Source organism: Crocodylus porosus, unplaced genomic scaffold, assembly GCF_001723895.1.
Source record: "Crocodylus porosus isolate Cpor-Errol unplaced genomic scaffold, CroPor_comp1, whole genome shotgun sequence".
Taxonomy (NCBI): domain Eukaryota; kingdom Metazoa; phylum Chordata; order Crocodylia; family Crocodylidae; genus Crocodylus; species Crocodylus porosus.
In genome coordinates, this window is record NW_017728918.1 from 104,498,879 (window position 1) to 104,520,995 (window position 22,117).

Consider the following 22,117-nt stretch of genomic DNA (forward strand, 5'->3'; position numbering starts at 1 on the left):
TTTCATAGTTGGTTTCCATTAATGAGCACATGCTCCCTTTGGCAGCAGTTTAATGATGCACAATGCATTTAATGAGGTGTCCTTGTATGCAAATGTAAGACGAGGAGCTTTTTTCCCCATGTGTATTGTGGGGGGGGAGGGGGGGAGAGAACCTTGTCTTCTGTTCGAGTAAATAAGATGTGTGCATAGTTATGTGTATGTATGTGTGTGTAGATGTGGCTATGCACAGAGGTATAATAATAAGTAGTTGTAACTCATATTCTTTAATATTCTATTTTGCTTTGTTAGCTGACTGCTTATGGAGGAAAGCTGAAATATGCAATCTACTTTGAAGCACGGGAAGAGACAGGTTTTGCTACCTATAATCCTCAGGTCATCATGAGAGGTGGGCCTCGAACAAACACTAGAATTATAGTTCGGTATATGGCTGCTCCTTTGATTGGCCAGCTGACCAGGCACGAGATAGATATGGCAGAGGTAATGTTTCAGTCTATTCTATTCCAGAATGTGATCCTTTCCATCTTTTAAGGGTGTTAACTGGATGGCTTTGGGGCTATTGTTTCTTTCAGCATCAATGGAAATACCATGGTGATGATCCAAGAGTCAGTAGGTCTGTGACCCGGGAGGACTTCATGAATGTGCTGTATGATATTCATTACATTCTTATTAAGGCTACTCATGGGAGCATCATGAGACAGAGCAGGTAACTATTTCATGCAGTGGCCTGAAATAATGCAGTCAGTCTCACCTCGTCCATTTCAGCTTTCAAATTGAATTTTATTCATAGAAAAATCCATAAGGTCCATTTCAATGATAAATACAGGAAGAATATTGTGCTAACACACCTGGAGAAATTTGAGTCAAATTTTATTCACTGGAAAATCCTACCCCCAGTACTTACAGGCATCCATGATGGTAAAAAACCCAAGGCCTAAAAAAAATCCAAAAAAACCCAAAACTACATTTTGTAAATAGATATGAATCCTGTGCTATTATTTTAAAATGTTAATTATAGCAGACAAGATGCTATAATTAAAATTCAATTCTTAGCTTGTGAAACATTTGTGTTCTGCAGACAACAGGGAACAAAGGATTAGTGATGAAAATAGTGCCCTTTTTATAAAATCGCATTTGCTCCAGCTTAGTAGAAGCAGGTAGCGGTTATAGGTTACAAAAAAATCTACAAAAATAGGTCATAAATATGTTTATGAGGGTGTGAGATTTGGAGAGAATATTACTAAGGTGATAGAGCTGAAGGGGTACCATGAAACTTTGCAGTACTTATGCAGACTAGAATCAGTGCCCTGAAAGGATATAACCTGGCCTGGTTAATATGTATGTATGCATGCATTTGTATGTTATTTATATGTATGTCATTTTAAAGAAAATAACTGTCTGGTTAGCCAATGGTTGGATGTCCACTGTTACAGTGTTTGTTTTAGATCATTTAGCTGAGAAGTTTCATGGCAACTGTCTATTTTTGGCAAGTTGCATTTGTGGTATTTTATTAAATGGGAAGGTAAAGCTCAGTTTCAAGGGACTGGGAATCATATCTGAGTCCACATGGAAAAAAATATTATCTTTGTTTTGTAAACATTTTCCTTCTGTTGGCACTGAAGAACTGACTGAGTTGTGGGAGAGACATGTGAATGCTATCTTGATGCATACATTAAACTAGAATTGATTGGTTTGGCTGGTTTGGTTTGACTTCAAGTTGGTGCAGACAGAAATATGCACTGCACTCAGAATCAGCATTAGACTGCCACCCCGGTTTTGTCAGGACTGCCAGTAATAATGAATAAATCAGGGGTAACAGGGAATGACTTCCATTTCCAGAGTGAGTTTGCTCAGGTACCAGTTAGAGAATCAAAATATCATTTTTGCAAAGTCACATTTCAGAATATGATTTTAGTGTTATTCTTTGTTCTTTCTGGTAACTCTCTGAAGTTATAACCTTTGTGTATAAAACCACAGTTGTGGTAGAAATGGTTATGGCATGACCAAATTTTATGATTTTTCTAGCATTTAAACAATACTTCTCATTTTGGCATCTGAGAGAATATATGGAGCTTAAATAGAAGGAACACATGAACTTTTCAGACAAACCCTTCAGTCTATATTTGGACACATTCTCATTGATTTGAGAGGAAGTTTCACCTGAATAAGGATTACAAAATCAATCCCTAAAACTTCCTTAAAAGTTAAGGGAGATTGGCCTGAGTAAAAACTGCAGGCTTTGATTCAGAAAATCATTTAAAACTCAGGGCTAAGTCCAGCACTCAGGCACGTGTTGAAGTTAAGCAAGTCAAAATGAAGACTACCTCACTTAAGTCTGGAATCTGTTCTTGTTTTGGGATCAGGCATTTACATCCAAACCTCTTTTCTTCATCCAGCTGCCCTTAATAAGACAGGATGAGAAAAAGGAAATAAAAAATAAAAAGAAGAAAATATATATTGAAGTGTTTTAATATTTTTCAGAGCTTTCAGTGAGGTGTTAAAAGTTCTGTAATTCCAATATGAAAATTCTTTCAGCTTCATTGTTTAGAAATGCAAAATTGCAGGTGATTGATGTACTACAGAAAAAAAAATATAAGGGAAAAATTGAACCAGTAACAGACCCAAGTGTAAAAATAGCTTAATTCCAACGCTGCCCCTGTTTTAGCATATAATTTAGCAGCAGTGCTAATCTTGTTTCTACTCATATGTTACAGTTTTACAGGGAGTGATTTAGAGGCTTCAGCTAAAAAGCAAAAGCCCAATGTTTTTCTACTGCGTTCATTTTGTTGTCCTTCTTTTCACATTCACCACTCTAAATTGAAACATTTCTTATATTAGATTTTGTTTTGGTTTTCAGGCAGCTGGACTGTGATAATAAATTAGCTTGAATTGGAAATATGCTTTCAGTTTGACTGTGAATTATTTCAGTATCCCAGACACTGATCAGGTAGCAATGGTTAGGCTACTTCCTATTAGATATGCTCCAGAAAGCAGCCAAGCCTAACCTGCCTTAAGTAACACTTTCACACAGACAACAGGTAGCTTTGTGGTCCCAAAGTATATTATTATGTAAATTTAGCTTTCTGACAGTAAATAGTTTTTGCAGCATACAGACCATTGCCTCAGTTCTGAAGATGACAGGAAGGCATAATCCACTCTGTCTTGGTATTAAATGTACAGTTACTTCCATGCAAGATTGTGTTGATACATCATACAGGAGCAAAATAAGTTTTTGCCCTATTTATTTTTCAGTCATCTGATTTCATTTTCTCTTTGTTCCATTTCTGTATTCAATGAATGCTCTATCACAAGTAGCAACAAGGATGTACAGGCTGAAAGGTGCTCCTGTCATATGGTACATTGTATTAATGAAAACAAATTAAAGCTGAAATCTTGGTTGCACTGAAGTCAGTCACAAAACTCTAGTTCACTTTAATGGGCCAGGCTTTCACCTGGATTTCTCTCATCATGGTAATATGGTGCCTGGTAACACCAAGGTAATAAGTGGAATAGAAGTTCCTCAACAATCAGTGAGTGGGTTGAGAGAATGAATGGGATCTAATTATTTTTATTAGCCCACACACAGATACTTAATACATACATTCTGGTTTCATTTTCTTATCTTTTTTTTTGATTGAACACTTTATTCAAAGTGTTTCTATTTGCGGGGAGGAGGGGTCTCTCCTTCCTTAGATTTGGCATTGTATTTGGAAGCTTTACAATTTCCATCGCCTTAGACCAAATGGACAGCTGTCTCTGGGTTTTCTTAATCTACACAAATTCAGTCCTCCCTTTGGACTGAAAACTTTCAGATCTTGGTAGTTTTTTAAACAAACAACAACAACAAAACCCTGAAAGTGTGCCAAAATAATAAGTTAGCAGTTCCCCAAGATAAATTATAATGAACCAGAATTGTCATTTCTTGTCATTGTCCATGCTCTTTTGTCCATTCATAATCAGTTTGCCTGTTCATTGTGCACTGAGAGTGTTTGGGAGACATGGGTATAGAATATTGATATAATCAAGTAAACATTTTGGAAAGTAAAGAGTCAGAAACTCCAGCATGAAAATGTACCTTTTTCTTACATTAACAAACTTCTGAGTGTTTCTTTGTTTTTAATAGTTTTCTTGTATGTCCTCATGATCCTGGAAAGAGAGAGAGGGAGAGACAAAAAAAAGGCAGATGTTGGCCACAGATCTTAAAAAAAGCTTTGAAGTCTATTCTAGATCTTGTTAGCCTGGTTTAGTTGCTGGGGATAGAGGGGTTTTTTTAAGTTGCCTCATTAAAAGCTCATTTAACAAACAATTTTATTGCTACGCCTCTATGATTTGTGAACTGGAACCGTGTTTAGTATGTGACTTCAATTTTTTAATGAATCCATCCAAATGAGGAATCAGGCTTGTGCTTCTGTTCTTACTTTGGCTGAAAATAAAAAAAATGAGAGGGTAGATTCAAGCAAAAGAGAATAATTAGTTAAATGATAAGTCCAAAGTAGAAAATGAGTCAAAGGTTGTGTTGGCTTTGAAGCTTCCTTCAAACTTAGGCAAGAATGGAGCTTTTTTCTAATCTCCTATAGGAGAGGCCAAGAATTCAGACCAATACGGATTATTTTTTCCCTGCACTTTGAACCTGTTTTGAAATAGCACTTCACTTAGTTTACAAAATTTGTTTTTCTGTATCTCTTTTTTTTTTCCTTTTCCCAGAATTTCTGAGATATCAATGGAAGTTGCTGAGGAAGGAAGAGTGTCTGGAATGAGTCCTCAGGCTCACATGATTGAGAAATGTGACTGCCCACTAGGATATTCTGGCTTATCCTGTGAGGTATGGTAACCATTTGACTTCCATGAAAGGTCTTTATGCCACATCACAGGGGTGGCAAAAATACAGCCCACAGCGCTGCTGTGTTCTGCCGGCTGGACCACTGGTGGGCCACTAGAAGTCGGGGTAGGCATATTTGTGGGGAGGGGAGAGCACCTTGATCCAGGGCCTGTGGGGTCTGGTGGATATGACAGTTGGCAGCAAAAGGGTAAGTGAGGGTTGATACAACCCTGGTCACCCTCTAGCCACTTAACCTGCTGCCACAGCCATAGCTGAACTCAAGAGCTGCTGCCACCACTCCATGTGCCATGTCAGACCTAGAGCTGCCACTGTGGCATGGGGCATGCAGTGGCAGCTTCAGGTCTAGCATGGGGCACATGGCAAGAGCTGGAGCTGAGCCCCATGCCCCATACTTTTTATTCATTAACAAACCCAGAACGTTCATATCTAGGTAGTAATTTAAACCATGACAAGAAAAAGTATGCTAAAATAATAACTGCTGTTGCCATCACCACATGCCATGGGTCAGAGCTGGACTTACTGCTGCCATGTATGCTGGGTTAGAGTTGGAGCAGCCATTGCTATGTGTCCTGGGCTGGATGCAGCCTGCAAGGAATCCTGCAGGCTGGATCTGGCTTGGTGTGCAGTACAAGTTTGACACCCCATCTGTTAGTAAAGGGGTGATAAAGAGTTTTAGACAATGATTGTATTTTGCTATGTCCCCACCTCTCTCAGGTTTATTTCTGTTCTGTCAGAGCCCATAATTACAAAGCACCTAGATACTTACTTAACTTTAAGCAGATATCTAGTCCCATTAAAGCCATTGGCACTGCTCATGATTTTCAAGTGAAGTATAATACACTTTACTGGATACGAGTCTCAGTGTCTGATACAGTAGATGGCATTGTGTGGGTGGTTCTGATTAATGAAACCTTTTGGAAGAGATGAGAGCATACTAGCAGTACTCCAAGTGTTATACTATCACTCCCTTCTGGGAGCAGGCCTCTAAATATCACTTAATCATGACTGTGACTTAAAATGGCCAAATGCTGTCACTGGCTTCATATATCCTGGCTGTTCCTTTTCTGTTGATAGAGAGTTAGGTATTCTGAAGAACAACCAAGAAGAGAAAGAATCCAGGGGTCAGCAACATAAGGCCCACAGGCTGGATCTCTCCTGCAAAGCCGCTGGATCTAGCCTGTGGTGCCCGGAGGGCTTTGGTGATATGGTGGCAATGGGGAGCTGTGCCCACACCAGGGCCAGCTGGCAAGGAGTTTTGTCTGTGCCTCAGTTGGTGGTGCAATGGGATGGACAAGGAGAAGCAACAGAGCAAAAGTAGGGAAAGGCAGTGGCAGAACAATGGAAATAGGAGGAGAACAGCAAAAAATCAATGTGGCTGCATGCACAAGGAGCTTCTAGGATGCCTCAGAAGCAAAAAAAAAATAGCATGCAGGCAGAGCACTTAGGAAAAATGAAATAATAAGAACTTGGTGAGGGGAGTCAAAGGTAAGAATATACTTGGTGATGGAGGTTAAAGATAGCAATAAGAGGTTCTCTGAATGTGGTGGCCAGAAAAGAAAGACTTAAATAGTCAAGATGATCTCTTAACAGAAGATTCAAGGAAGGCAGAGCTGCTCAAAAACTACTTTGCCTCAGTTGTCAAAAAAAGTAAGATGCAACCAGACATCTAGTAAGGATCCTACGGATAAGAAAAGGGACAAGCTGAGGGTTGATATAAAAAAAAGTAAGTCAGAGAGCTTTTGATTGGTTTGAATGAATTTACGTCAGCAGGGACTGGTGAACTTCATCCCCGGGTACTGAAAGAATTGGCAGAGGGGATCTTGGAGCCCTTGGCAATAATATTTACAAAATCATTATAGACAGGTAAGGTACCAGAGGACTGGAAAAGGGCCAACGGTGTGTCTCTTTCAAAAAAAGCAAGAAAGGAGGACCTGGGGAATTATAGGCTAGTTAGCCTGAATTCAATATCTGGGAAGTTACTAGAGCATATTGTATGGAAGTACATTTTTGGAGAAGGGCAGGCATCTAAAAGAGGAAAGTCTGGTCACAAGTAGCCAGCCTGGATTTGTCTAGAACAAATCATACCAAACCAATTTGATCTACTTTGACAAAGGAAGTAGCTGGATAGATGAAGGTAATTCAGTGGATATAGTGCATTGGGACTTTAGCAAGGCTTTTGACAAAGTTCCACATTACCTTATCATAAGCAAACTGGAGAAATGTGGACTAGACAAAACTTCTACAAGGTGGCTACACAGCTTTGTAGCTACAAAGGAAGGGTAATTACAAATGAAACCATATAATAATAGCAGGGAGCTTTGAATAGATTCACACAGGTCCTTGGTCTAGTCATTCTGTGTGTTTATTAATGATTTGGATGTTGGAATAGAGAGCAAATTTGCAGATGAAACAGAAGTAGGAAAGATTGCAAACACACCTAGAGAACAGGGGCACACATTAGAAGTATACTAATAAAATGAAAAGCTGAGCTAGAGCCAACAGGATGAATTTCAATGCTGACAAACGTAAGGTGCTACACCTTGGGAACAATAGTAAAAAACACAAATACAAAATGAGTGATGACTGGCTACATGGCAGTACTGCAGAGAAAGTTGCAGAGTAACACAGCTTCAAGAAAAGCTAATGGAGTTTTGGGCTGCATCAATAGGAGAACTAGGTATAAGACCTGGAAGTGATAGTGCCACTTTACTTGACGCTAGTTCGGCCTCATCTAGAGTATCCGATGCCATTTTGGGCTCCACATTTTAAAAAGGACATGGAGAAGTTAGGATACAGAGGCAGTTGACAAAAATGATAAAGCAATAAAGAGCTTGGAAGGCAAGCCATATCAGGATATTTTTAAAGAAATAGGCACATTCAACTTGCAGCTTGCAGCCTGTATGGCAACCCTTCATCAAATATCTGAAAGGCTACCATAAATAAGAGGTAGACATCTTTTCTCTGTTGTTTCAGACAGTAGGATACATAGCAATAAGTTGCAACAAAATAGGTTTAGATAGAATGCCCAGAAAAAACTTTCCGTTAGAATAGTAAGGTAGTGGAATAAACTGCCTAGGGAAGTTGTGGAATACCCTTCATTAGAGATTTTCAAGAATAGATTATGTTAGGGATCAGGGATGATCTAGAGACAGCTATGTTTCCAGTGTGACAGAAAGACCAAGAGCTGGAAGCCTAGGAGTCTCCTCCCCCCTTAGCAATGGCTATCTGAGAGATCATGAGATATTGGAGTGGATGTTGGAGAAGACAGGGTGCCTGGACAAGAGCGTGGAGCCTGCTCCAATGTGCTGTAATTACAGTGCATCGGAGCAGACTTGATTAATCAAGTCTGCTGGAGCGTGGTAATTACTGTGCTCCAGCAGCCTCCCGCATTTCATGTATCAGTATCCCCGTGCTTCAAAATGGCAGTTGAGGCACTTGAACTAGAGCTTGTTCAATGAACTTTAGTTCAAGCACCCTCACTGCCATTTTGAAGCAGGGGGATGCTGATACGCAAAACACTGAGGTGCTTTAATTAGAGCGGCTCTCGGAGCCACTCCAGCTAAAGCGCAGCTCCCTTCACCCCCGGAGCATGCGTAAAAGTGCCCGCAGTGTTCAGCAGTAGGAAAATAAAGCAGAACTCCATAACCAGCTTAGTTATGAAAGAAAATGAAAGGGACTGGGATTATTTTTAAGGAAAGACAGAAAAGGATGTTCTGACTCTCCAGTTAGGGGGTGTGATGTGTAGCATTGTTTGCTGATCCCTGGTTGCAGAACAGAGTGGAAGGTGTTTGGTTTTTCCCATGCCTCTGGCCTTTGCTGGTTGCCACATGGAGCTGGCAAGGAATTTCTTCTCTCCCGTTGTTATAGATATCAAGCATTTTTCTTTCCCTTCCTCAGAAGCAGCTGAGAATGGGGATTTTGACTAGGGTGTACCAGTGCTCCTACTGGAACTGCAACCCAGAGGTTCCCAGTTAAAGGATCTTCTCTGTCCACTCAGAATCAAACCAATCACCACATTTGGGATCAAGAAGAAATTTTCCCTCGTGGTCAGATTGGCATGGACTTTGGTGGGTTTGCCGTCCTCTGTAGTGGGGGCAGAGGGGAGCATGGCATTCTTCCTTGGATCTCTCAAGTGCATTTTAACAAGAGGCAGGATTCTGACAGCCCTTGTCCCTGCTTTACCTGTGTCAGGTTAGGACACTTTGAGTGTCTTTGGGCAACATACCAGGTAGTTATACAACAGAGTTGATTGTGTATTTTTAGGAATAGGTTCGACAAGGATGTGTGGGTAAGGAGCTCTGTAAATCACACTGGAACAGTCTTTAATGTTTTTCATTTTGCCACTTGTCCCTCCCCCCCACACACACTCCCGATTGATGGAGGGGCCCCGCTGGCTGTCAGGGGAAGCAAAAAACAGCATATTTAGAACTGTGATTTTCACTTCCCTGGCAATCAACAGCAAACAACCCAGCTGGCGGGGCCCCTTCACCAATTAGGGGCGGTAGGGGAAACAGCTAAATGAAAAACTCTGTTTTTTCAAGGCTCTGTGGGGGGCACTTCTGGCACAATTTATAGAGATCCCTATGTATGGGATGGTTTGGATAGGGATGATCCTGCCTTGAGAATGAGGTTGGACCCTCTGGAGGTCCCTTCCGGTCCTACTTTTCTATGATTCTACAGAACGTGAGTCCACCTTGGATCTGGGCCATGATGTTTCCGCCAGTAATGTAATGAAGGTGGGGGATTGACCAGGGCACCAACCCTAGGCACTGACCCTGGGGAGGGGTAGCGGGGGAGGACATTAAAAAGTAGAAGCATCTGTATTGCCAGATCATAACCAGTGATGCTGCCTCTCCCACACACACCTGCCATCCAGGGAGCTCAGGTGTCACAAATACATCTCTGGTTCCAGCCCACACTCTGAAATCTTGCTGACTTCTCCCAGACCTTGTTACTTGTTAGTAGAGCAAGGTGGATGCTGCCACAAATTTTCAGTGAATTTCAGTGAATGTTTTTAAATATATTTCTTTTTCCTGTATCCACTTCTCTTCACTTGTATTCTGCAAGTTTGGGGGGTTTGGTTTTTTGGGGATTTTTTGGAGGGGGCCAGTTTGCAAATAAAGTTACAGGCAGGAATGTTCTTTTCAAAAAGTGATTTCTAAGGGGATATTACATGAAATCATTTAACTGAAGGTGCTTTTGAAAATTTTACTCTGGTGGTAGGGGCTACAGAAACCACTTAAGACAGAGTGCTTTGGCCAGTTCTGTCTGTCAAATTCATATAGGTATTTCATAGACCATCTCCTGCAGGGTATGAGAGCCTAGGGCTAAACAGAAATGCAGCTCCAAATGGTGGTGCCCTCAGTGAATGGGGCTCTTAGTTGTTTCATGAATAGAATAGTACATACTCTCATTATTTAGTAGCAGTAACTCTAGCTGATATTGTTGCAATTGCTGAGCATAGCTAGTGGGAAGGAAAGAGCCTAGAGTGTTGTGCAAAACATTCAGCCTTCCTGTGAAAACTGCACATTGTGAGAGGAGTAAAATAATAGCAGTGAGGGAAGAGGAGTGAATGGAGGGTAAAGGAAGCAAGTGAAGAATACTCAGAATTGTGTTATATCTGTAAAACTTTTATCCCATTTAGTTCAAGTATTTTACAGTGTGTAGCAAATAGATTAAGAGAAGTAAATGGTACACAGTTCATGAGGGAAAGAACGTGAATGAAGGCCAAGCCTGACATCTTGCCTTGTTTATTGTGAAACCTTTATGTGCCCCAATATATGTGTGTGCATGTGTGTAGAGTGAGAGGGAGGGAGGCTTTTATAGATGCTGTTTGTCTAACCTGTGCCCAGCAGTAGATGCGGTACAGAAGTTACACATTAAGATCATTGAACATTTCTATAAGATGTTACTTTTTGAGGGGGGTGGAAATAGTATTTATAGTAAGAAGTAAAATTACTTTCATTTTTGAGATTGAGATTATTAATTTAAATTATTCATTATTGATTACTTTGAGATTATTCATTTAAATTAGAAATCCTCCCAAGCCATGACTGTTTCTGTGCATCAAGGATCTTAATATAGTTGAAAGAAAAATAAGTAAAAAAAGAAAATAAACTTAGATTACTTGCTTCTGAGTCTAAAAAATATAACAGTGTTTATACTTAGGGAAACTTTTTGTGCATTGGCAATTAGGAAGTTGACATTCTGCCATTTCTATGGAGATAATATAGTCTATGTCCAGTGTGCTCCACTGTCTATGCTCTTTGTGATACTACAAAATTGTTGTATATCCACCTTGCTCTACTGACAAGTAACAAGGTCTGGGAGAAGTCACCATTGACAACAGGATGTGGTCTCAACAGACTCTTTCATCAGATCAATATATCTGGTCACTATTTCTGGTATCTATTTCTCAGCTGTATACTAACCCCTAATGGGCTGAACCATCCAAACAGCTCTGTTTTTGTATTGTACTTCCCTAGCTGTCTGCTTTTGGAAAGCTGCATAGACACTTCAGTACATTTACATAATAAGCCTGAAAATGAAGACTTGAGGGCTTGATTTTGCATATGTCAGCTTTGCTAGCAATTTTTGGTTTGCTCTCAGAATTTTATTGCCAAGTAAAAAAAAAATAGATCAGTGATGGATAAATTTGATTTTGGAGCTAATAGTCCCAAGACAAGTAAAGCTTTTATTATTTTGAATTCTTTACTTTTATAGTCTTTAAATTACATGGCTATAAATAATGCAGCTGTGAAGACATTTTTTTCGCTGAGTATCATTGGGCATTTGCTTGTTATCCATCAGGCAGTATGTAGGCAGATATTACCTTGTCAAATCCGAAAAACACACCAAGGACAAGGGGAGAAGAATCATCCTGCTTGCTCCCAACAGCCTATGCAGTGTTTGTTTAAAAAATAAACCTCTTTCTCAAGAAATACAAGGAAGGATGTTTGATGCACAGAGTGAAAGGCTGAGTATTCTGCATCTGAATGAACTGTCTTGCAAGCTGCAATATGAAAAGACTGGTACCAATGGAGTGCTCCAGGGACTTTACAGAGATGTTTCCAGTTAGGTTTAGTTCCAGTTTCTATAAAGTATTGTATGTTGTTTATAACACAGTTGGAGACCTGTCAACTTTTTTCACTACTTGAAATAACTGGTTTCTTTTTTTGCAAAGATGAGCTTGCATTGCTTCTCTCATCCATCCACTATCTAATGAACTGTTTTCTTCTCTTTGTTTGCAGATTTGTTCTCCAGGATTTTATAGACTTCATTCAGTATCTGCTGGCAGGAGACCTAGTGCATCCCTAGGTACCTGTGTTGTATGCGAGTGCCATGGACATAGTGATATGTGTGATCCTGAAACATCTATATGTCAGGTATTAAAGTGCTTTCAAACCCATGCACTGTGTTTATTGTAATGTAAAAAGTGCGTGTTGTTCCATGGAACTGAAAAACTAGATGATGCAATTTAATGTCCTTTAGCTTAATACAAACTAGCCAGAATTTTTCATAATGATCATCTTCAGTTAAGGCTTCCAGTTACATAAGTTTCCTTCTTCCTCTCGTTTCCATATCCCAGCTACTGCTTGCTGAAGCAGGAAAAGTGAAATACGTGTACATCAAATATGCAGTTTACTCTTTTTTCCCCCCAACAAGCAAAATTTTGTTACAATAGGTAATAACATGCATGACTTGGCGACACAGTAAGATGGAGTTTTAATTGATTATTTCTCCTACGTCTCCTACAGCAGGAGCAGAGGAAGAAAGGGAAGGATGGATGAAGGGGATGAGAAATTCTGTAGCAATATATATGGCTAGCTGCAGGGCTCCATTCTTATTTCATGAAAATCCATATGTAACTCAGCATGGGCTTAGCAGATTCTCAAAGGAGGCAGCCCCAGTGAGAATCACATCAGAGGCAACAATGAAAAGCTCATTCAATAAAAAACATCCTTTGTATCTAAGAATGTTTGAATCCCTTAGGGTGAGAACAAAATGTTACCTTCTTTCTTGTAATTATCAAATAATACTTCTTCCCCCACCACTTCCTTTGTAGAACTGTGAACCCAGCACTACTGGTGACCATTGTGAAAGGTGTGCACTGGGATTTTATGGCAATGTCCAAGGATCTCCAGATGACTGCCAGCCTTGTGCTTGTCCTCTAATCATTTCCAGTAACAAGTAAGTCTATGGCACAAAGTGCCTGCCCACCCACTAATATCATTGCCTTGGTCTCACTCTGTGCCCTCAGTCAGTTGTACACAGTAGAAGTGCAGCATAGAGAGTCGTGCTAAAAAGTTTCCAATTCAGTTTTACTAATTGATCTTGCTTAAAGAGTCAGGAATTGCTCCCTTGCTAATTAGTGATGAATAAATTAATAAGGAATGGAAAATGCAATACTCAACAGATAATGAATGTGTGTTATAAAAGGTATTCTCAAAAGTGAAGCTAGAGCAGAGCTCAAGTACAATGTTTCCACGAGAGAGCTGTAAAAATCTTATGCTCATATATTGTGTTGGTATAAATGTATTACAGTGCCTTTCTTCCTCTACTGTGGAATTTATTGATTCCTTATTTAATGTTACATGAGTTTTAGGCAATTTGTGAAGGATAGAATAATTTTAAAGCAATGCAGTTATTGCAGTATAAATTTTATTGGTTGCCTTATGCTAATAAAGCTTGCCACCCCTCATATGGTACCTTAACATTTGAGATGCCCTTCATGCCATTAGGAATCATATTTTACCACTTATCTAAGAGGTTTGTAGCACATTTTCATTCTTTTGGAAATCTGGGGCCACGTAGCTTTCTTGAAAGCCACTTTTCTACACTGTTTGTCACTGATCAGAATGTTGTAGTGAGTATATTGGTTATTATGCTTCTCTTAAAAATGGCATCTTTTACCTTCATCATTCCATTGTTATGAAGGATAGTTTGAGCTTGGGTCATTTTTGGATGGGAAGCTTCTAAGTCTGTCTTCTGTACCTGATATCTCAGTCAATCTTCATCCAAGGAAATTTATGTTAAGAATCCTTCAGCACACATAAGTACAGAATCTAGACCAGCCAAAACAAATATTTAAGGGTGGATTAAGTTATCTGTTTCAATTCTTAGTAGCACATCAAATGCAACAAATGACTAAGACTGTAAAACTGTTGACCTGAAGGTATTTTTTTTTTTACAAAACATAATGATCCTTATACTTTTAGGTATCTGTCTCTGGGAGTGGAATCTCTCCCCTGTTAGGTGTCTATATAATTCATGAGAAAGTCAGTTCAAAATGAGATTAATTGCCAGCGTGAACTGTAATACAGTAATAAGCCATTTATGTCTTAGGCACTCAACTCTGGGTTGTGGGAAAGTATTTATGTCATATCAAGATTCACTGTCTGAAACCCTTTCTTGGATATATCATTCCTTTTGAAAACAGAGCAGGGTTCACTTCTTTCTTGTGGTGCTGCCCTTCTGTATAATAGCCAAGGACAAGAGAGAGCTAAGCCCTAAGCCCTCTTCAGCTTAAGGAGATACAAACCCACATCTTTCTCCTTCTCCAGGAGAGCATGCTAACAGCCCAACTGCAGGATTCTCTGGGATATAGCAACTCTCCTCTTGAAGTAGTACAACTGTGAAAAATATAAATATGACTGGGGCAAAATGAGGGAGCAGGGGTGACTAGAGTATTCCCCTATAGGATGAGTGACATAGGCTCCCATCCATGCTCTGTGGTGTTTCAGTATTTTACCTGGAAAATTACTGTTGCCTGTAAATTGCATAAGCAATGAGAAATGTGGATGAGAATCCCCTTAAGCATTCTCCCCTCAGACCCATGTCCTATCCCCCCTGCAACCTGCTGAGTGCTATTGTAAAAAAGAGGACACCACCAGTATCATCACAAGGGCTAGGTACAGACATTTAAAAGGCCTGAGCCTGAACTGATTCAATCTCCAGGTTAGTCTAACCTGGCTAGACTAAATTAGTTTGTAACCCAGACAGACATCTCAGAAATGCAGGTCCATGCCTGCAGTGGCTCAGGCTAGAAGCCAGGGGTGCTACAGCAGCCCTCCATTTCTTTCACCACACTGAGCTGAGGTGGGCCATGATCAGTCCCCAGCAGGATGTTCTGATTAGCCCAGAAGAGAATTGATAACAGTGTTTATAACCCCTAACTCAGTGTTTGTCACCCCATTAAGAAAACAACACAGGAACATTACCAGCTACCTGTTGATTCTGCCTGTTAATTCTACCTGTTGATTCAGTACAGACTATAGCCAGCATGAGGTCTGCTAGCTAAAACACAGACACCTCTGTGCATGGCAAAGGGGAAGGGGGAATTCTTGCTTAGCAGGGGAGAAGAAGAGCAGCCTGCAAGTCTCTGGAGCTGCAGCCACGAGGGGCCAGCCCTGCTTTCGGAGCAGAGAGCCCCGCCCAGTCCAGAGAGCATGCTGGGATGCTGAGGGGTGTCTGGTTTATCTTAAACCAGCAAAAGGTCTGGGACAGACATTGCATAAACCAGTTTGAGCCAAATCAGTTAAGTCTAATACTACATTCGACGAGGTTCATCTCAAACCTGTTTCATCCATTCTCAAACTAGTTTATGTACACTGAACATCTGTTCTGTTACAGGTTTAAATCAGTTTATGATCACTTAAACCGCTTTATGTGTAATATCCATAGCCTTAGAGGTATGTATTTAAGTGCAAGTGGGCATAGACAAAGTGTTTTGTTCATGAGCATGTTCTGAGCAAGCCTACTGGATTGAACGCCTCAGGGGAGACAGGCATCTTATTTAAGGATCCCGGTAATACTTTAGCACAAGAGAGGCAATGAGCTGCCAAAATAAAGGCATAGATAGAACTTGTGGGCTAAAGACAGAAATGACACATGGACCAGTATAAGTGATTGGAAACAGTTTCAAATCTATAACATAACAGAAGTTCAGTACACATAAACCACTTACAAAATGGCTGAAACCAGTTTAAGGTAAACCTAGATGGATATAGCATCAGATTTAACTGATTTAGGTCAAATCAGTTTACTGAACTTATGTCACAGATCCCCTCTAGATTCAAGTTAACTCATAGTCCCCCCGCATCCCAAGGTGCTTTGTGCCTCCCCCGCAAATCCTCTCCCTTTACAGAGTGGGTGGGCTAACCTTGGCCCAAGCTGTCTGCTCCAGCCAAACAGGGAAGCACGCTCTAGCACCCCTTGGCTTCTGGCCTGAACTACTGTAGGCATGTGGTTACATTTCTAAAATCAAAAGTGAATGTCTGTTCACTTGCCAATTAGTTCAATCTATGCAGCTTAAACTAACCTGCAAAGATTTAATTGATTCAACCTCAGGTTTTCTGACTGTCTGTACTTAGCCCTGGTGCCTAAGAAACTTCACTAACAAAAGCTTAGTGCACCCAGGACTTGAGGACCATTAAGATAGCCAAGTTTTTTGAAGACAGCACATCTAGACTGATGCAATCTCAATTCTGCCTAAATTATACTTGGGGTGCTTAAGTCCTTTTGTGGAGTTGCGCCAAAGCTCTTGGGATGACAATAAGAAAAAAAATAGATTCAGAAACTCCATGCAAGGCAGATAGTAATAAAACTATTGACTGATGCATGCAATACAGATAGGCAAGTAATTTGGCCACTTTGCAGAACTTAGATTGACAATAATATTTTTGAAGCAACGGGATATAATTGTATTGTTTTCATTTTTAAAGTTTTACAAAACTCCAACTAAGTTGTAAAGGATGTTTTCTTATTTCTGTGTACTCAGCATTCAGCTTCAAATGTGATGAGAATGTGTTGCTTATGGGTTTGTGGATCCATTTTTACAGACTCAAAAATGTGTTGGATAATGAGTTTGTGAGTAGATCAATTTGTTTACATTTTTTGCACAGGTGTAATTTTATTACTCATTCAAGCACTATTGATTTAATGCATTATAAGCGAGTTAGAGTAGGATGCTGACGGCACTGTACCAAGGGAGAGTACTCGCCCCAACTAAAGCCACCTCAGTGCTTTTTCAGCAGTAATCTGGTTTGGCAATCCCTTTGTGAAATCCTTGCACAAAATGTTGAATGAATGATTTTTGTAGCATTGCACCATTTTGATACTTAGCTACATTTTTCCTTTATTTATTTATTTATTAATGTGAGTACAGGAACCCAAATTACAAGGATTCCAACAGCTTGCTATAATACTCATTTTTCAATTATGCCATAGTTACTGGCTGCAGGAACAGAACTTATCTTCTGTGTGCAAAACATTCAGTGACAGCTAAAAAGAAAATATTTTAGTTAGTCTAGTACTCAGGCTATTTACTTCTTTGAAGGCCAGACCAAGAAGGTGAGATTTTCATACATGCTCTGGCCAGTGTTTGATTTCTTTCTAGCCAAGTGCAGAACTGTATTCTGTTTCCTTTTTCTCTGAGCCTGTCACCCGCCTCTGACACCACTGAACATGATTCTCTTCTGATATCTTGTCTTCACTTGGTTTCTGAAACTTGGTCCTCTTGTTCTTCTCCTCTATCATTTTCTCATCCACCTTTAAGAAAACTTTTTGGTAGTTCTACAGGTTCTGTTGATAGTGCTCTTGCCTTTTCCCACTACTCTCTCCATGCATTTGACTCACAGGCCTACTTCTCTATAACAGACCCATCTCCCCTGCATCTGCACTAATATCTCGGCCTCCTCTGGCATTTATTTGTGTCAGTCTTTCAGCTTAAGGTGAACATAACTAAAACAAAACTATCAATCTTTCCCTTTCACACTCTGATCATTAACCCCTTTCTCAGTTACTGTAGCCAAGGGCACTGTCCTGCCTGCTCTTCCAGTCTGTAACCAGGGTATTATCTTCAGTTCATAGCTAGGCTATTCAGAAAGAATCAGCAAAGTTTAAACTCAACATCTCTAATGTGGCCTTTCCTATCCTTAGCTAAAACTCTTATCCAGGGTTTTATCACCTTGAGTTTCAGTTATCATGATATCCTTTTCTTTGGTCTCATCAAATGCTTTGATCATATCCAGGCATATCAGTATACAAATATAATTTTCCTAGCTCACTGCTTTGACCATGTTATTCTTCACTATGCTTTCAAAACTATTGCTACCTAATATAACTTCTCTCATTCACTATAAAAAAGTTGACACCCTTCTCTAGTGGACAAATGATGCCATTCTCCATATTCTCCTTGTTAAATTTTTAAACAAGCTCCTTCATGATTTCTATCACATTGCCTCTCAGGCTTGGCAGCAGCTGCCCAGGAACCTCCAAGAAATACCTCCTTTCAAGCCTTCCTTAAAGTTCTTCCTTTCCATGATGCCTACAAAAAATAACTAAAATAAAATGTGTTTCTGATATATTGAAACTTCTTTCTAGCAGGCTGAACTGTATTTTCACAATTTCCTTGTACTTGCCTGACTTTCTCTATCCACTTATCCTTTATAAATTGTTTAGGGGCAAGAACTATATGTCTGTGATCTATTTGTATGGGGCCTGGCACAGTATGGTTCTGGGCCAAGGCAGTAGAAATAAATAATAATAGCAAACACTTGGGCAGGTTTGAATCTATCTATTAGGTGTCAGAGGTACTACAGTACAAAATGTGGGACAGAGGACCTAAAAATAGGTAAACATGGAGAGCAGGAAAATATACTGATTGTGCCAACCCCTCCCCGGTTGGCACAATCAGTGCCCCCCCTGACTCAAGAGGCATCAGTCACCCATGACTAGCATTTGAGTATCTGTTTGGGGATCTCCAGGTAAGTTTTTTTCACCAGGAAATCACACCCAGAAGAATTCTCTCAAATCATTTGAATGTGTGTATGCAGCATTTGTTAGTGGCTCTTCTATAGGCAAACTAAAGTGAGATGTCTATATATTAATATTATGTTTCTTTTTCTATTTTAGTTTCAGCCCCTCTTGTGTTGTTGAAGGACATAATGATTATCGGTGCACTGCTTGTCCACGTGGCTATGAAGGCCAATATTGTGAAAGGTAAGACTGAGTGAGTGGCCTGGCAAGGGAGAGCTAATGAAAAAGGAGGCCGTGTGTGAGGGGAAAAAAAAAGAATCTAAATGAAAATGTGTTAATCTCTAAATATGCTTCTTTTGACAAAGTATTTCCTCTTCTGTTTATGGCTCAGAATCTGGATGTAACAAGTATTTACAAATTTCCATTTGAAATTTACAAGAGATAAACTCATTAGCATTACAGAATAGTCTTTTAAATATTTTTAAAATTCTTCTTTCATTTCATTGTACCCTCAAGTTCAAATGAAATAGTTATATTATGTAAAATTATATATTGTCAGTATAGTTTGCCTCAATGTCTAGCATTATTTTCAGATTCTCAAGTTGACTATTATTTTATCCTTCTGTATATTGACTACAAGGAAGACATTTACAGTTAAACTTTAATAAACTAAAGAGAATGTAGTTTTCCCATGTATAATGACATGTAGCTGCATATACAATATGAATAAGTTGAGCCCAGGTAACAGGTGCTTATTAATATAAATGTCATTTTTAACTATTAAGAATGTTATGGTCTTGATATAAGAGGCAGATAATGGGAGAACTTTCAAGTCATTCTGTAGTGAGGTTTTAAAACTTATTTTAAAAAGTTATAGGACACTGGCTTCACTTTTGCTCATTCCTGCAGTCCTGAGCCACACCTGCATATTAATTACAGTATGGTGCCTATAATTATTTTGTCAATTTGGTTGCCAAATTTCTCCCCTATGTTTGTGTTTTTAGTCACAGAGCACCTAGATATTAAAAAATGACGTGTTTTGGGAAGATTCAAATTGATCACAGGCTAGCCGATTAGAGGGAATTATAACACAATATGCATCTCAATAGACCAACTCTGGGTTCATATGCTTAATGTCTAGATGTTCTTCTGGGTATACTGGTGATCCCAAAACTCCTGGAGGATCCTGCCAAGAATGTGAGTGTGATCCATACGGTTCACTGCCTATCCCCTGTGATCCAGTCACCGGACAGTGCACTTGCAAACCTGGATTCACAGGGTGGACCTGTTCAGGCTGCAAGAATCGGCATGTGCGTGAAGGCATGAAGTGTGTTTGTATGTACACTAACATTACTTTGGGGGTTTGGTGGTGGTTCTAGTTGCATGCCATAAAGTGAATCTTGTTGTACCAGTTGTACCTATAGTTGGTTTGGTATTCTTTTTTAACCCCCTCTACCCTGAAAATACCCATCAGTATTCTGATTTTCCCTGGCAATCTGGCTTCCTGTTCTCAAAAGCCTTGAGCTGCTGGGAAAATCCTCAGCAAAATTTAATACACAGTTTACAAGAAAGCTCTGAAGGACTTCTTTTTGTTAAAGTTTGCAGTTTTGCCAAAGGTTGGCATTGCTACTTTGACAGATTAAAGATTTGAGTTTATTGAATTTTTTAGTATCCTCCTAAATTTTTAATCAGTGGTTCCACTGTTTTGTTCCATGAGTCACACACAAACTCTGAAAAGTTTTCAACAAGGCTTATTTGGTCATGCTAGTTCACAACCTCCTTTTGAAAGCCAGAAGATAGAAGGAATGACAGTATATGTTCACAAACAAAAAAAGTCTTTTGTTTAAAACATAAAACTAATAGCCAATACAGCCTTAAAACACTGAGTTAAATTTTACAGTACTGGTACCTTTGCCCTTGCCTTCAGTTTTTATATGTTCAGATTGTCTTCTCTTTTATTATTGTTTGGAATTTGGTTTCCGTGAAATTGGATATTGTGTTTGTTCTGAGCCCACAATCTCATTTCCTGTGATATTGTACTCTTATGCCTTATCAAAAGCACACAAAAAAATAAGGTTGCAAAACATATTTTTGGACACTTAGTCAATCCTGAACTGAAATAAGGCAATTTATTCCAAAAAACTGAGTAGGAACTAATTTAATTGTGATCTTTCTTTCCCTCCAGGCTTTTACATTATTGTTCCTTTTAAAATAGAATACAGATAGGGATCCAATAAGCCCTTGGTATATTATATATTTTTATCCTGTGCATGTTTGGATAGATTGGCAGGGCAGAATGAACTAGTTTTAATGTTTTATCTGATCTTAATTTTGTTGTAAGATTTTAATTGGAGATTTTTCATGTTGTTATTTTTCTTTTTCTAAGTGAATCACATATAACATCAAGGCAGAGAGGCACCGTACAAATAACATGTATTTTTCACATTGGGTAAAATCCTAATAGTACTTGTTAGACCTTACTGAGTTTAAGTCTCAGTGATTTAGGTATTAACACTAAAAACATCAGCTTAGTGCTCAGCAGCTGTCAAGAAGGCAAACAAAATGTTAGGGATTATTAAGAAGAAAATTGTAAACAAATAGAAACTATCATTAGGCCCCTTTATAAATCCATATAAAAGATCTATAAAGTGTCCACACCTTAAATACTGTGCTTAGTTCTGTACCCACACCTCAGAGGGGATATAGAAGAATTAGAAAAGGTACAGAAAAGAGCAACAAGGATGATTAGTGGTATAGAAGGAGAGACTAGTGGTATATGAGGAAAGACTAAAGAGGCTAGGCCTATTCAGTTTAGAAGAGATGCTTGAGAGGGGACATGATAAGGGTTTACAAAATACTAAACAACACTGAAAAAGTAAATAGGGATTAATTATTTACTATCTCTCACAATACAAGAACCAGGGTTCACAAAATGAGACTAGTAGAAGGTAGTAAGTTTAAAACTAACAGAAGGAAGTTGTTTTTCATACAGTGTGTATTTAAAGTGTATAAGTCATTGCCACCAGATGCTGACAGTTTAGCCAGATGCAGAAAGGGATTGGCCAGATTCTTTGAGGATGGGAGTAAGGGTACTGCCTCTGAATCAGATCTTCCTAGACTTTAAATGCTGGAGGCTGCAAGTGAGAGAGGAGCAGTAGAAACAGCCCTGGTCAAATCTTGTTCACTCTCCCTTTCAGTATCCACTCCTTGCCACTGTGTGACACAGGATACTGGGTAAGATGGACCTCTGGTCTGACCCAGTAAATGGCAGTTCTTACGTTCTTAATTTAGATCAACATAATCAGAGTTTAGTTGATATAAATGCCTAGTCATGCAGGCAGTGCCCAATCAGAAGGTTTAATTTAGTCAGAAACTGGTGCACCCATTTTAAGTTAGTGTATTACAGGAAGTGCACTAACTTAGACTGAGAAAGATCAGAGTTAACCTGATCTCATGATGAATGCCTGCACATGTTCGCAGCACAGTCCTGGGGCTGGGAAAGCCAGCTGATCACCTCAGCCC

The 22,117-nt window shown here is 39.4% G+C and overlaps 1 protein-coding gene across 1 annotated transcript in view; it reads left to right on the forward strand.

Annotated features, from left to right (window-relative positions):
- Positions 1 to 22,117, forward strand: part of LAMA2 (laminin subunit alpha 2) — a 434,604-nt gene that overhangs the window by 263,862 nt on the left and 148,625 nt on the right. Inside the window, exons 27-33 of the mRNA XM_019538207.1 lie at positions 289 to 477; positions 570 to 703; positions 4,702 to 4,819; positions 12,088 to 12,222; positions 12,903 to 13,027; positions 18,752 to 18,838; positions 19,737 to 19,930. Coding sequence (XP_019393752.1) covers positions 289 to 477; positions 570 to 703; positions 4,702 to 4,819; positions 12,088 to 12,222; positions 12,903 to 13,027; positions 18,752 to 18,838; positions 19,737 to 19,930 — 982 coding nt within the window. The remainder of the gene's footprint in view (positions 1 to 288; positions 478 to 569; positions 704 to 4,701; positions 4,820 to 12,087; positions 12,223 to 12,902; positions 13,028 to 18,751; positions 18,839 to 19,736; positions 19,931 to 22,117) is intronic.